Source organism: Salvelinus namaycush, chromosome 1 (assembly GCF_016432855.1).
Source record: "Salvelinus namaycush isolate Seneca chromosome 1, SaNama_1.0, whole genome shotgun sequence".
Taxonomy (NCBI): domain Eukaryota; kingdom Metazoa; phylum Chordata; class Actinopteri; order Salmoniformes; family Salmonidae; genus Salvelinus; species Salvelinus namaycush.
In genome coordinates, this window is record NC_052307.1 from 28,375,128 (window position 1) to 28,389,935 (window position 14,808).

The 14,808-nt window shown below is 49.9% G+C and overlaps 1 protein-coding gene across 1 annotated transcript in view; it reads right to left on the reverse strand.

Moving 5' to 3' along the window:
- Positions 1-353: 353 nt before the first annotated feature.
- Positions 354-14,808, reverse strand: part of LOC120051270 (GAS2-like protein 2A) — a 43,348-nt gene continuing 28,893 nt past the window's right edge. The window contains exons 4-5 of the mRNA XM_038998044.1: positions 4,263-4,563; positions 354-2,490 (exon numbers count right to left, since the gene is read on the reverse strand). Of these exons, the coding sequence (XP_038853972.1) occupies positions 354-2,490; positions 4,263-4,563 (2,438 nt within the window). The remainder of the gene's footprint in view (positions 2,491-4,262; positions 4,564-14,808) is intronic.

Consider the following 14,808-nt stretch of genomic DNA (forward strand, 5'->3'; position numbering starts at 1 on the left):
ACATGGGGCATTCAAGACAGCTGCCTGCCTTGTATTAGACACTTTATGATTCATCAAAACATCCCCATAATTACAAAGAAACCATTCAACTTAAACAATAGCCTTAGATTCTGGATCGTTCCTTTGGAAATAAATAATTTGGTTTTGAGTGCAAATAATAGAATGGGATAGTGAAACCCTGACCATTATAGACAGGAAAGGGCCTAAGTGACAAAAAGAGTGAGTGTGCGACTGTGACATGTTCTATAAAAATAGTCTGCAGCCCGGTCTCCAGTCTTTTTTAGACAGTAGTCAGTTTTAATTTGACAACAAACTGTTCTGTATCAGCATCATCATGATGAGTTAGTTGTGTGTTACATCCAGGCCTCAGTGTCCAGGCCGCTCCCTGACTCTACGGAGTAGGTGCGGTCCCTGCTGCCCATGGCGGTGGAGCATGACTGGGGGTGGATTAGGTCGCCGAAGGCCTGGTGCAGGGCCTTGCGTGAGGCTGGGTGGCCGTTGGAATGTGAGCTCTGAGGGGACTGTGGCGGAGTAGGGGTATGGAGAGGGGTGAGGTTGCCCATGGCCTGCAGGTCTCTGTAGCTGACTGGGGTGGGGATACGTGATGGGCTGTTCTCTGGCCGGTTGTCTGTACGGGGCCTGACCCTGGGCCTCAGCTTGAGTTTATAGATCGAGGGCATCCTGTCAGCCTTCTTACCTACCCTCTTCGGCCGGAGGACCACACCACCATCAACAGCATCCCTATTGGCTAGCGGGGGAGGTGGAGGAGAGGACTCTGAGCGTGATTCACTCAGGCTGAAGCACATGGAGGAGCTTTCACTGGAGGAGTCTTCCTGGAAGGAGCAGTCCTCAGAGGGGGGAAGGGGGATGGGTGAGGGACAAGACTCTGGGGGAGGGAGGTCATCGTTGGGGTCTCCATCCTCCAGGTCATAGGGGAAGCTTGGTTGTTGATCCTCCAGAGGGACGTCTCCCTCAGGCCCTGAGCCCCAGCCCAGCTGACCCTGCTGGCTCTCCATCAGCACCTCTGCTGGAGCACCACTGGCATGGCCCACATTCATGCTCCTGGGGTTGAAAGGAAGTTGTGAGGGGGTATGGCTGAGAGCTATGCCCAGCTCTGAGTCTCTCTGGCTAGGGAAGGAGGACAGGAGCTCCCCTTCCTCCATGGAACTGGAGATGGCAGGGAGCTTCCTGAGACCTCCACCTCGCCCGCTCCAGCGCACTGGTTCTGTGTGCCCACCGTTAGATAATCCGCCCGGGCTATGGCCATGCAGTGGGGCCAGGGTATTCTCTAGTCTTCCACAGGAATGTGGGTTAGTTCTCTTGGACTCCCGGAGGTCAGGCAGAGCTTCTACCTTCCCCCCCACGTTGATTGAGGAGGTGGAGGAGTTGGAGGAGGAGTAGGCAGAGTCAGTAACGTTAGGGTCAGCAGAGGCAGGTGTGGGGAGGTTTTGGGTCCCAACCCCCTGTTGTGGATGTGAGGAGGCGGGCAGCTGAAAGCTGCCCCCCCCTTTTGGTCTGCTGGGCCCCACTTTGCCCTGCCCTGTGTTAGCCAGGAACTCAGCCTCGAAGCTGCGGTACAGGTCCTGCTCCTTCTGGGGGTCCAGATTGGGCAGCATCTGGAACTTATAGCCTAGCCCCTCCTCCTCGGGTTCCTGTCGCTCAGAGCCGGCCAACCCCCTGTGGCCATGTCCATTGGAGCGAGGGCCGTGGGAGGTTCGAGGGGAGCGGGGTCCATGCCCATGGTAGTGAGAGGAGCGGGGGGAAGTGGAGTGTGGAGAGCGTCGGCCTGCCTGGGAGACCGGGGGCAGCAGCCTACTCTTCCCTACTAAGGGGGAGCGTGGAGCAGGGGGCCTGGGAGCCACCATAGTCTTCTTACTGGGGCTGCTGCTCTGAAGTCCTTTGATAGGCGAATTAGAGCAGGAGGACGATTGTCTCCTGGAGAAACCTCCACTGATTCTGGGGGAGGCAGGGGGTAGTTGTTTGGCCCTCAGCTCCTCTCGTCTGTCAGAGGATGGGGGCTGAGAGGCCCCGTGACGGGGATAAGATCCAGGGCTGGCATCGTTGGTTCGACTCCGGCTGGGCATCTTCCCCTGGCTGTGGGAACGCGGGGCCTGGAGCCTGCGGGGGCCTTCGGGCCCCAGAGAGCGGCCTCTGTCCCCACGACTGGTCCTGAGCCCGTCAGAGGGTCCCTGTGGGGGGCTGGGTTTGAGGATGGCAGCAGGGGCAGGGCGTTCCCGGGAGTGGCTGCGTGCGCGGGGCATTGGGGGGCACAGGGCTGGGATCTGACCTCCTCCTCCTCCAGGCCTTTCGATCAAATGCTTCCCCTCCTTCCTGTTGACCAGCAGGACCACCTCCTCTCCGGCGCGACGGGTGCCTCCCAGAGAGAAGCGGCCTCCCCCTGCCCCTCCTCCTCCCTTAGAGGAGGCTGTAGAGGAGTCGCTGTCCCCTGATAGACGGCGAGTCACTGGCATCAATGACGAGTCCTTAGACCTGCAGAACACAGAGGGAGGAAGACAGACAATGAGTTATTTATAGTTATCTTTGATTTATTTCTGGCCTTAGTACATTTTATCATTGGAATAAAATAAATATCACATTATCCTGTCCAACACAACTTTTTGAACATTCATAACAGTTTGAGAAAAACAACATGCCCATTTTCCATCCGAGCACCACAGTGTCTGTGCGTCTGCCCACTCCCCTGGCCCTGACAGGTTTACAGTAAACACCATCCACCTCCAGTCCATGATGGGGCCTGTGACCTGTGTGTGACCTCCAGGGATCATGAGGATCATGCTGCCTACCATGACTGACACACGTAGGGCTTGGTGCTTCTCGGAAACACTGGGCTGGATCAGGCTCAGGGATTACAGGGAAGATGAGAGCAAGTGGGGGCAGGATTATAGGCCCTGTGGATTTACTGACCCCACACACACCCCCAGAGAGCGCTGCCTGCACTCCCAGAGCTCACCACACCACTCCACTGTCACGCACCAGTGGGCCCCTCAGGACAATTTACCATCCGAGACAGGATACCATTGACTTACAGTAAGATAGGAACACAATCAGTAGAGCTCTGTAGCAGTGGCCACAACAACAACATGATAGACATGTGCTCTCTGGCAATATCCTGTATTAAACATGAACTTTATCCGCTTTCTTTATTGACATTCTTTATGTAACCACTTCTATAATGCTCTGTGAAACCATAGCAAACAACCAAGAAATTAGTATTGCACATTATATAAAACAGGGCTCAATAAATATGAGTGACCCGATTTTACATTTTTATCAAATATTGACTTTGCCATTTAAAATAATGACTTAGTCAAACAAATATTGACTTTGCACATGGGGTTTTCCCTCCAGATTAGCCCACCTGAGACCTACTTCCGGGGGGAGCAACAGGATCTTGGGGGGGTCGTCATTCAGATTAAACATTATCTAGTCTGGTGCATTTGGAGGTGCTGACCCTGAAGGGGTTAACCTGTACCAGGGTCTGTGGCCATGACGCCATCACTCACTCCGATACTCAGCCACTGATTGGCCGTGAGCCAAATTAAACAAGCCCATAGGCTTTCATCGTCTTGATCAATGGCCTCTCCACACACTGACGTATGAGGGAGGTATGTAAGACCAACAACACTCAATGGACCTTATGTGGAGAGCTGAAGGATTTCACTCTCTTTACTAACCAGAAAAGTTTTATAGGCCATAAAATACCAACACTCTGACTGTCGTGTCATTTCCGTGAAAGACATCAGCAGAAAAAGGGAGAGATGTGTTTTTCCTCTAGTACAGTCGACAAGCACCCTAATTCTATCCATCAGCCCTGGGCCTTGGAAAGAGAGAACAGAAACATCAACAACTGCAACACTGTTGGATGTTGAATCCAATCTAAATTCAGGCAGTCATTAGTGTAATTAATGGAGCCATAGGAAAGGAGGGAGAAGAGGGGTCGAGAGGGAGGGAGAGGGGGAGGGAGGGAGGTGACAGCAGCAATCAAGGTGTGTGCAAGTCTGGCCACCAGGAGGCAGAGTGGTATGGCTGGTAGGGCAGGACTGTGTCAGCGCAATGTCACATTAGATTAGGAAAATCTGCTTTGTGTAATCTGTCGCTTCCTAGTTTTGTGTGCTGTGTTTGTGTGTGTGTTTGTGTGTGTGTGGATGTGTGGATGGGTGGGTGGGTGGGTGGTGAAAAGTGGATCAGTGCTGGTGATGCAGACAAAGATGATGAAGTGTCATTAGCTCAACACAACTCACCTGAGAGGGTTGAAGTGTCGAGGTTCTGAGCGGTCCCGTGGTGGTCGTGGTAGCAGGGGGGTGCGTCCTGCGTTGGAGTCGAGCTCCGTGGGGAGGGAGGGGTGGTGGGAGTGGCCAGGCCGGGTGGACGAGGGTGCACACGGAGGCTCCAGGCCCTGGGAACGTCTGTCAGGCGGCTTATAGGGGGCAATGCCCTCATTACGCCAGTGTGGGCCTGGGCTGGTGGAGCGGGAGGAGTGGGCGCTGGAGGACTTGCTGTGGGCACCCTGCCCGCTGGCTTTGGCCTGGTGATACCGGTGAGCTGCAAGGAACAAGAACAGACACAATACCACAATATTAGTAAGGCTTAGGTTCCATACCATAGATAATAAGAACAACTGTGCAGATTACTCCAGCATCAGACAGACAACAGTCAGTATAGAAATAGAATAGAATAGATTGAGGGATGATCCAGGGATCAACATAGCATGGGCCCCTCACAACTGGTGGCAGTCTCAGAGCATATGCACTTCTTATGATTTATGACTGCAGGAGATGAAGCAACTGAGGAATCAGATTCATCATTTAAGGCATGATGATCTTGACTTTGGAGTGGACCTACAGTTCATAACCTGAAGACCTGTAAATACATGTCATATCTATGAAGTTGAGGAGATCATGGGTTAGAAATGCAACGCCAAGCATTACTTCAGTGCAAGCATTACTACAGCCTCAGTCAGCTGTCCAGACACAAGGCCACTGACATCATCAGTCTGGCAGTGTGGACTCATGGAGAAGGAAGAGCTCTTCTACCCACAGGGTTTAAAGCCCTGACACCAGGCATTATTCCACTACTGCCTGCCTACCACGCAAGGGTAAACATTAAGTGATATGAATGGTTATGGCAGCCGTCAGGTCATGTTTATGAGGGCGTGATAAGGGCTTTATGACAGTGGAGGCTGCTGAGGGGAGGACGGCTCACAATAATGGCTGGAACGGAGCAATTGGAATGGCATCAAACCATGTGTTTGATGTATTTGATACCATTCCACTAATTCCGCTCCAGCCATTACCACAAACCCGTCCTCCCTAATTAAGGTGCCACCAACCTCATGTACTTTGATTAAGGTGTCACCTTTCACCTTTATTTAACCAGGTAGGCTAGCTGAGAACAAGTTCTAATTTACAACTGCGACCTGGCCAAGATAGAGCAAAGCAGTTCAACACATACAACAACACAGAGTTACACATGGAATAAACAAACATACAGTCAATAACACAGTAGAAAAAAAGGGGGGAAAATCTATATACATTGCGTGCAAATGAGGTAAAATAAGGGAGGTAAGGCAATAAATAGGCCATGGTGGCGAAGCAATTACAATATAGCAATTAAACACTGGAATGGTAGATGTGCAGAAGATGAGTGTGCAAGTAGAGATACTGGGGTGCAAAGAAGCAAGATAAATAAATACAGTATGGGGATGAGGTAGTTGGATGGGCTATTTACAGATGGGCTATGTACAGGTGCAGTGATCTGTGAGCTGCTCTGACAGCTGGTGCTTAAAGCTAGTGAGGGAGATATGTGTCTCCAGCTTCAGTGATTTTTGCAGTTCGTTCCAGTCATTGGCAGCAGAGAACTGGAAGGAAAGGCGGCCAAAGTAGGAATTGGCTTTGGGGGTGACCAGTGAGATATACCTGCTGGAGCGCATGCTACGGGTGGGTGCTGCAATGGTGACCAGTGAGCTGAGATAAGGCGGGGCTTTACCTAGCAAAGACCTATAGATAACCTCGAGCCATTGCGTTTGGCGACGAGTATGAAGCGAGGGCCAGCCAACGAGAGCGTAGAGATTGCAGTGGTGGGTAGTATATGGGGCTTTGGTGACAAAACGGATGGCACTGTGATAGACCGCATCCAATTTGTTGAGTAGAGTGTTAGAGGCTATTTTGTAAATGACATCGCCGAAGTCGAGGATCGGTAGGATGGTCAGTTTTACGAGGGTATGTTTAGCAGCATGAGTGAAGGATGCTTTGTTGCGAAATAGGAAGCCGATTCTAGATTTAATTTTGTATTGGAGATGTTTAATGTGAGTCTGGAAGGAGAGTTTACAGTCTAACCAGACACCTAGGTATTTGTAGTTGTCCACATATTCTAAGTCAGAACCGTCCAGAGGAGTGATGCAGGCAGGTGCGGGCAGCGATTGGTTGAAGAGCATGCATTTAGTTTTACTTGCATTTAAGAGCAGTTGGAGGCCATGGAAGGAGAGTTGTATGGTATTGAAGCTCGTCTGGAGGTTAATTAACACAGTGTCCAAAGAAGGGCCAGAAGTATACAGAATGGTGTCGCTTGCGTAGAAGTGGATCAGAGAATCGCCAGCAGCAAGAGCGACATTATTGATGTATACAGAAAAAAGAGTCGGCCCGAGAATTGAACACTGTGGCACCCCCATAGAGAGTGCCAGAGGTCCGGACAACAGGCCCTCCGATTTGACACACTGAACTCTATCAGAGAAGTAGTTGGTGAACCAGGTGAGGCAATCATTTGAGAAACCAAGGCTGTTGAGTCTGCCGATAAGAATGTGGTGATTGACAGAGTCGAAAGCCTTGGCCAGGTTGATGAAGACGGCTGCACAGTATTGTCTATTATCGATGGCGGTTATAATATCGTTTAGGATCTTGAGCGTGGCTGAGGTGCACCCATGACCAGCTCTGAAACCCGATTGCATAGCGGAGAAGGTACGGTGGGATTCGAAATGGTCGGTAATCTGTTTGTTAACTTGGCTTTCGAAGAACTTAGAAAGGCAGGGTAGGATAGATATAGGTCTGTAGCAGTTTGGGTCTAGAGTGTCTCCCCCTTTGAAGAGGGGGATTACCGCGGCTGCTTTCCAATCTTTGGGAATCTCAGACGATACGAAAGTGAGGTTGAACAGGCCATTGACATGATCCTGAATAAGGTAGCACTATGGTAACACTAGGGTTGTCACGACTTTCTCCGAAGTCGGTCCCTCTCCTTGTTCGGGCGGCTTTCGGCAGTCGACGTCACCGGTCTTCTAGCCATCGCTGATCCACCTTTAATTTTCCATTGGTTTTGTCTTTTTGTTTTGTTTTCTACACACCTGGTTTTCATTCCCCAATTACATATTCATGTATTGAACCCTCTGTTTCCCCTATGGTTTTTGTGCGTGATTGTTTCTACGTTCAGTTCTGTACATGATGGCTGGTTTTGCGACGGGTGCTGTTTTCACCCGTGCATAATATTTTACAGTTTGTATTTTGCGTCAAGTGTATTGTTACCTTGTGCCTTCATTTTTGAGTAAAGTACGTTGCTCACTCATTTTGCTCTCCTGCGCCTGACCTCATGCACCAGCTACACTCACCTTCTGACAAGGGAGAAGTATAGTAGCAACTATGTTAGCACTATGGTAACACTATACTGCACCTGTACACAGCCCATCTGTAAATAGCCCACCCAACTACCTCATCCACATATTGTTCTTTTTTAATTATTTTAATTATTATTTTATTGCTCTTTTGCACCCCAGTACCTCTACTTGCACATCATCTGCACATATATCACTCCAGTGTTAATGCTAAATTGTAATTATTTTGCCACTATGGCCAATTTATTGCCTCATCTCCCTAATCTTACTACATTTGCACACACTGTATATAGATTTTTCTATTGTGTTATTGACTGTACGTTTGTTTATCCCATGTGTAACTCTGTGTTGTTGTTTTTGTCGCACTGCTTTGCTTTATCTTGGCCAGGTCGCAGTTGTGAATGAGAACTTGTTCATAACTGGCCTACCTGGTGAAATAAAGGTGAAAATTTAATTTTAAAAATAGTAGCATTATGGTAACACTATGGTAACTAGCACAATGGTAAAACCATGTTAGCACTATGGTAACACTATAGTAGCACTATGGTAGCACTATAGTAGCATAATAGGTAACACTATGGTAGCACTATAGTAACATTATAGTAACACTATGGTAACAAGATATTAGCACTATGGTAGCACTATGGTAAAACCATGTTAGCACTATGGTAACACTATGGTAGCACTATAGTAACACTATAGTAACACTATGGTAACAATATAGTAGCACTATGGTAACACTATGGTAAGTAGCACTATGGTAACACTATGGCAACACTATAGTAGCACTACGGTAACACTATGGTAGCACTATAGTAACACTATGGTAACACTATGGTAGCACTATAGTAACATTATAGTAACACTATGGTAACAAGATATTAGCACTATGGTAGCACTATGGTAAAACCATGTTAGCACTATGGTAACACTATGGTAGCACTATAGTAACACTATAGTAACACTATGGTAACACTATGGCAGCACTATATTAACACTATGGTAACACTATGGTAAGTAGCAAAATGGTAAAACTATGGCAACACTATAGTAGCACTATGGTAACACTATGGTAAGTAGCACTATGGTAACACTATGGCAACACTATAGTAGCACTACGGTAACACTATGGCAGCACTATATTAACACTATGGTAACACTATGGTAGCACTATAGTAACACTATGGTAACACTATGGTAACACTATAGTAACACTATGGTAACACTATAGTAGCACAATAGGTAACTCTGTGGTAGCACTATAGTAACACTATGGTAGCACTATGGTAGCACTATAGTAGCCCTAGGGTAACACTATAGTAGCCCTATGGTAACACTATAGTAGCCCTATGGTAACACTATAGTAACACTATGGTAGCACTATAGTAACACTATGGTAGCACTATAGTAGCCCTATGGTAACACTATAGTAGCCCTATGGTAACACTATAGTAGCCCTATGGTAACACTATAGTAGCACCATGGTAACACTGTAGTAGCCCTATGGTAACACTATAGTAGCCCTATGGTAACACTATAGTAGCCCTATGGTAACACTATAGTAGCCCTATGGTAACACTATAGTAGCCCTATGGTAACACTATAGTAGCCCTATGGTAACACTATAGTAGCACCATGGTAACACTGTAGTAGCCCTATGGTAACACCATAGTAGCCCTATGGTTTCATTAGAAAGTGCATTGACGATGTCGTACCCACAGCAACGATTAAAACATTCCCAAACCAGAAACCGTGGATTGATGGCAGCATTCGCGTGAAACTGAAAGCGCGAACCACTGCTTTTAACCAGGGCAAGTGTCACGCTTTACAAAAATCGGACCCAGAAGCAGACCAGGACAAGGTGAGTATGAAGATGGTGAGAATTTATTTAAATGATGAGAACGTGGAGGTAGATAGTTCCGGGTGGCGGAGCGGGCAGCGGAGGTGGGTTGATGGGAGTGGATGAGCAGATCCAAAGGATAGAAAAAAACACTAGCGACGAGCAGACAGGGATGGGTGATGGGTTCCGGGGAAATGATGGTCATGGCTAACGATCCGGCAGGGAATGGATGTCAGGTCCGAGCTTATGAAGTGAAGAGGTGATGATCAGGACCAGGTGTGCAGATAGCTGATGGGATACAGGTGCGGGTACTCAGAGATCCCAACTGGCTACATTGCCCGGCAACCAGACAGGGTGCGTTCCAGGACGCCGAAAACAACACTCCAGGAACGAACACAGGCAAAAACAGACTCAGGAAACGGGATTCGTGACAGTACCCCCCCTCCGACGAACGCCACCGGGCGGACTACCCGGAGCGCCAGGGTGGAGGCGGTAAAAGTCACGAAGCAGGTCGTCATCAAGAATCTGACGCCGAGGAATCCAACTCCTCTCCTCTGGACCATATCCTTCCCAATCCACGAGATACTGGAACCCTCGACCCCGCCGTCTGGAGTCCATGATGCGGCGCACCGTGTAGACAGGCCCACCTCCGATCATCCGAGGAGGAGGAGGACGAGGAGGAGGAGGCAACAGAGGACTGAGGAGAACCGGCTTGAGGCAGGAGACATGAAAGGTGGGGTGTACTCTAAGCGTTGCCGGCAATTTGAGTCGGACCACAACAGGGTTAATGATCCTCTCCACCACAAATGGACCAATGAACTTTGGTGACAGTTTCTTCGACTCAGTCCGTAGAGGAAGATCCCGTGTAGCCAACCAAACCTTATCTCCGACGGTATAAGCGGGAGCAGGAATACGGCGACGATTCGCCTGGATCTGATACCAGTCCGAAACTCTAAGGAGAGCCTTCCTGGCCCGATGCCAGGTCCGGTGGCAACGACGAATGTGGGCCTGGACAGAGGGAACCGAGAGATCCCTCTCTTGAGAAGGAAACAAGGGAGGTTGGTAACCATACAGGCACTGGAAGGGAGACATCCCAGTTGCAGATGAAGGAAGAGTATTATGGGCATACTCGACCCAGGGTAATTGAGATGACCAAGAGGTGGGATCAGAGGAGACAAGACAACGCAGCGTGGACTCCATCTTCTGGTTGGCTCTCTCCGCCTGACCATTAGATTGTGGGTGAAATCCAGAAGTGAGACTGACTGTAGCTCCAATGGCCAAACAGAAGGATTTCCAGACAGCAGAGGTAAACTGAGGACCACGGTCAGAAACAATGTCACTGGGCAATCCGTGGACCCTGAAAACCTCCCTAACAAGGATCTCGGACGTCTCCGTGGCAGATGGAAGCTTGGAGAGAGGAACAAAATGAGCAAACTTGCTGAATCTGTCCACAATGGTCAGAATGACCGTGTTCCCAACAGAAGGGGGCAATCCCGTGACAAAATCCAGGGCCAGATGCGACCAAGGTCGTCGAGGAATAGGTAGGGGGTGAAGCAGCCCAGAGCTGGGCCGATTGGTACCCTTGTTCTGAGCACAAACAGGACATGCAGCAACAAACCTCCGGGTATCTTCTCCCATGGCAGGCCACCAAAATCGTCTGCACAGTAGCGCCATAGTCCGAGCAACGCCAGGGTGACAAGCTATCTTGCTGGCGTGGGACCACTGCAGAACAGCAGAACGGACCGACTCAGGCACGAACAACCGACCGGGTGGACCATTACCGGGGCCGGGCTGCGTCCGAAGGGCCGCCATCACATCCTCCTCAATCATCCATGTAACGGCTCCCACGACAAGGTTCTGGGGAAGAATCGTCTCAGTCTTGGCCCCACTCTCATCCGTCTTGGAGAACATCCGGGACAAGGCGTCCGCTTTGCCATTCTTCGACCCAGGTCGGAACGTCAGGGAAAAATTGAAGCGTCCAAAAAACAAGGCCCACCTGGCCTGACGGGAGTTGAGACGTTTAGCCGATTGCACGTAAGCCAGATTCTTGTGGTCAGTCCAGACCACAAACGGTTGCTCCGCTCCCTCCAACCAGTGACGCCACTCCTCCAAGGCAAGCTTCACAGCGAGAAGCTCCCGGTTACCCACATCGTAGTTACTCTCAGCTGGTGAAAGACGACAAGAATAGAAGGCGCAGGGATGGAGTTTACCGTCAGTGGAGCTACGCTGGGACAGGATGGCGCCCACCCCCACATCAGATGCGTCCACCTCAACCACAAACTGACGGGAAGTGTCAGGTTGAGAGAGAATCGGGGCGTTGGTGAATCGGCTCTTCAAGTTCAGAAATGCTCGGTCTGCCTCAGGAGTCCAACAGAAAATTCTGGTGCAAGACGTCAGAGCAGTTAAAGGGGCGGCCACCCGGCTGTAATCACGGATAAACCTCCGATAGAAGTTCGCAAATCCCAGGAATCTCTGGAGCTGCAATCTCGTACCGGGCCGGGCCCAATCCCGAACCGCCCGAACCTTCTCTTGGTCCATCTTGATCTCACCCCTGGAGATGATGTACCCGAGGAAGGATGTAGTGTGGGCGTGAAAATCACACTTCTCTGCCTTCACAAACAGACGGTTCTCCAATAACCGCTGCAGGACCTGCTTAACATGCTGGATGTGGCTGGAAAGCTCCTTGGAGAAAATCAGGATGTCATCCAAGTAAACGAACACAAACAGACCGATCATATCCCTCAGCACGTCATTCACCAAACCTTGGAACACTGCTGGAGCGTTGGAAAGTCCAAACGGCATCACCTGGTACTCGAAATGTCCCATAGGTGTATTGAATCCAGTCAACCACTCGTCCCCCTCTTTGATCCGAACCAGATGATACGCATTGCGTAGATCAAGCTTCGTAAACACAGTAGCACCCTGTAATGAATCGAAAGCGGAGCTCATCAAGGGCAAGGGGTACTTGTTCTTGACCGTAATATCATTCAACCCCCGATAATCAATACACGGTCGAAGAGAGCCATCCTTCTTACTCACAAAAAAAATCCAGCTCCCAGGGGTGATGACGAAGGACGAATGAGACCTGCAGCAAGAGACTCCTTTATGTAGGTCTCCAGGGCTTCCCGCTCAGGTCGAGAGATACTGTATAACCGTCCCTTGGGAAAAGCAGCTCCAGGGAACAGTTTAATCGTACAATCATAAGGTCGGTGGGGAGGAAGTGACTGAGCCTTCTGCTTACTGAACACCTCACCCAACTCGTGATATGTTTCAGGAACCAGGGACAAATCAGGAGGAGCAGACTCACTGACCCGACTGGGGACAGCAGGAGAACAGGCAGTCCTGAGGCAGTTAGCATGGCACTCAATGCTCCAACTAGTTACCTTCCCCGTCACCCAATCGAACGAGGGATTGTGTTCTCTTAACCAGGGGTATCCAAGAACTAGAGGAACATGGGGGGAAGGCAAAATGAAAAAAGAAATAACCTCTGAATGATTCCCCGACAACAACATCTTAACCGGTTCAGTCCTCATAGTGATCCGTGCCAGACTACTGCCATTCAGAGTGGTTGCTTCAATGGCTTCCGGTAATTGCTCCTTGGAAAGCCCCAGCTGTTCCACCAAGTCGGCATCAATGAAGCTGTCATCGGCACCTGAATCGATGAAAGCGTTAATCGCTAAACTCTGATTCTTATTTATGAGGGTAGCAGGAAAACGAGGTCTGACAGGGCTCTTGAGAGGTTGAAACTGGCTCGCTAACAAACCTCCCAAACTTAACGAGCCGAGCAGTTTAACGGGCGCTGGGGACAAATGGAGATGTAATGTCCTGAACTACCACAGTAGAGGCAGCTGTTGGTCTCACGTCTACGTTGGCGCTCGTCCTTAGTTAACCCGTGCCGACCCACTTGCATAGGTTCTGGATCGAGCGGCAGGACTCCTTCACTAATCCCGTGTGAGGAAACCTGATTAACACCTTCTGGTTCCCCTCCTGACCCGAATGGTAACCGAGTAGCTGATTGATTGGACCGGACCCACTGCTTCTCCCTCCTTCTCTCTCGAACTCTGTTATCCACCCTAATGGATAATGCGACCAAACTGTCCAGGTCACAAGGCTCCGGATAGGAAATCAGCTCATCCTTGAGTTGCTCCGACAACCCCTGGTAAAAAGCCGCTTGTAGTGCCTCCTCATTCCACCCACTCTCCACAGCCAATGTTCGGAACTCAATCACAAAGTCTGCCACATAACGAGCTCCTTGGCGAAGAGAAAACAACCGCTTAGCTGCGTCCTTACCTCGGACTGGATGGTCAAAAAGCTTTCTCATTTCTGCCGTGAACTCCTGGTATGATGCCATGCAGGTGTCCTGTTGTTCCCAAACAGCTGAAGCCCATTCCAAAGCTCTACCACGCAACAGTTCAATAACAAAAGCTATCCTAGCCTTGTCTGTGGCGTAAGAGTGGGGCTGCAGCTCAAATACTAACCCACACTGCATAATAAATGAACGGCATCCTCCCAAATCCCCTTCATATTTATCCGGCGTCGGTACCTTGGGCTCACGGAAGGAAACCGCTCCAGAAGCGGCAGGTGAGAGGGGTGAAACAGGTGGTGGAGAATCCGCCGGCAAACTGAGCTGATCCTGGATTCTCGCCAAGCTGGCAGAGAAGTTCTGGACTGAACTCGCTATCTCCTGTAGCGCTGTGCTGTGTTGACCCAATATCATCCCCTGATGGGTAATGGCATGTCGAACGGAGTCCAGGTCCGCTGGGTCCATACTTGGCCGGATCGTTCTGTCACGCTTTACAAAAATCGGACCCAGAAGCAGACCAGGACAAGGTGAGTATGAAGATGGTGAGAATTTATTTAAATGATGAGAACGTGGAGGTAGATAGTTCCGGGTGGCGGAGCGGGCAGCGGAGGTGGGTTGATGGGAGTGGATGAGCAGATCCAAAGGATAGAAAAAAACACTAGCGACGAGCAGACAGGGATGGGTGATGGGTTCCGGGGAAATGATGGTCATGGCTAACGATCCGGCAGGGAATGGATGTCAGGTCCGAGCTTATGAAGTGAAGAGGTGATGATCAGGACCAGGTGTGCAGATAGCTGATGGGATACAGGTGCGGGTACTCAGAGATCCCAACTGGCTACATTGCCCGGCAACCAGACAGGGTGCGTTCCAGGACGCCGAAAACAACACTCCAGGAACGAACACAGGCAAAAACAGACTCAGGAAACGGGATTCGTGACAGCAAGGTGACCGGAAACATGACCGAATACAAACAGTGTAGCTATTCCCTCCGCAAGGCAATCAAACAAGCTAAGTCCCAGTATAGAGACAAAGTAGAGTTGCAATTCA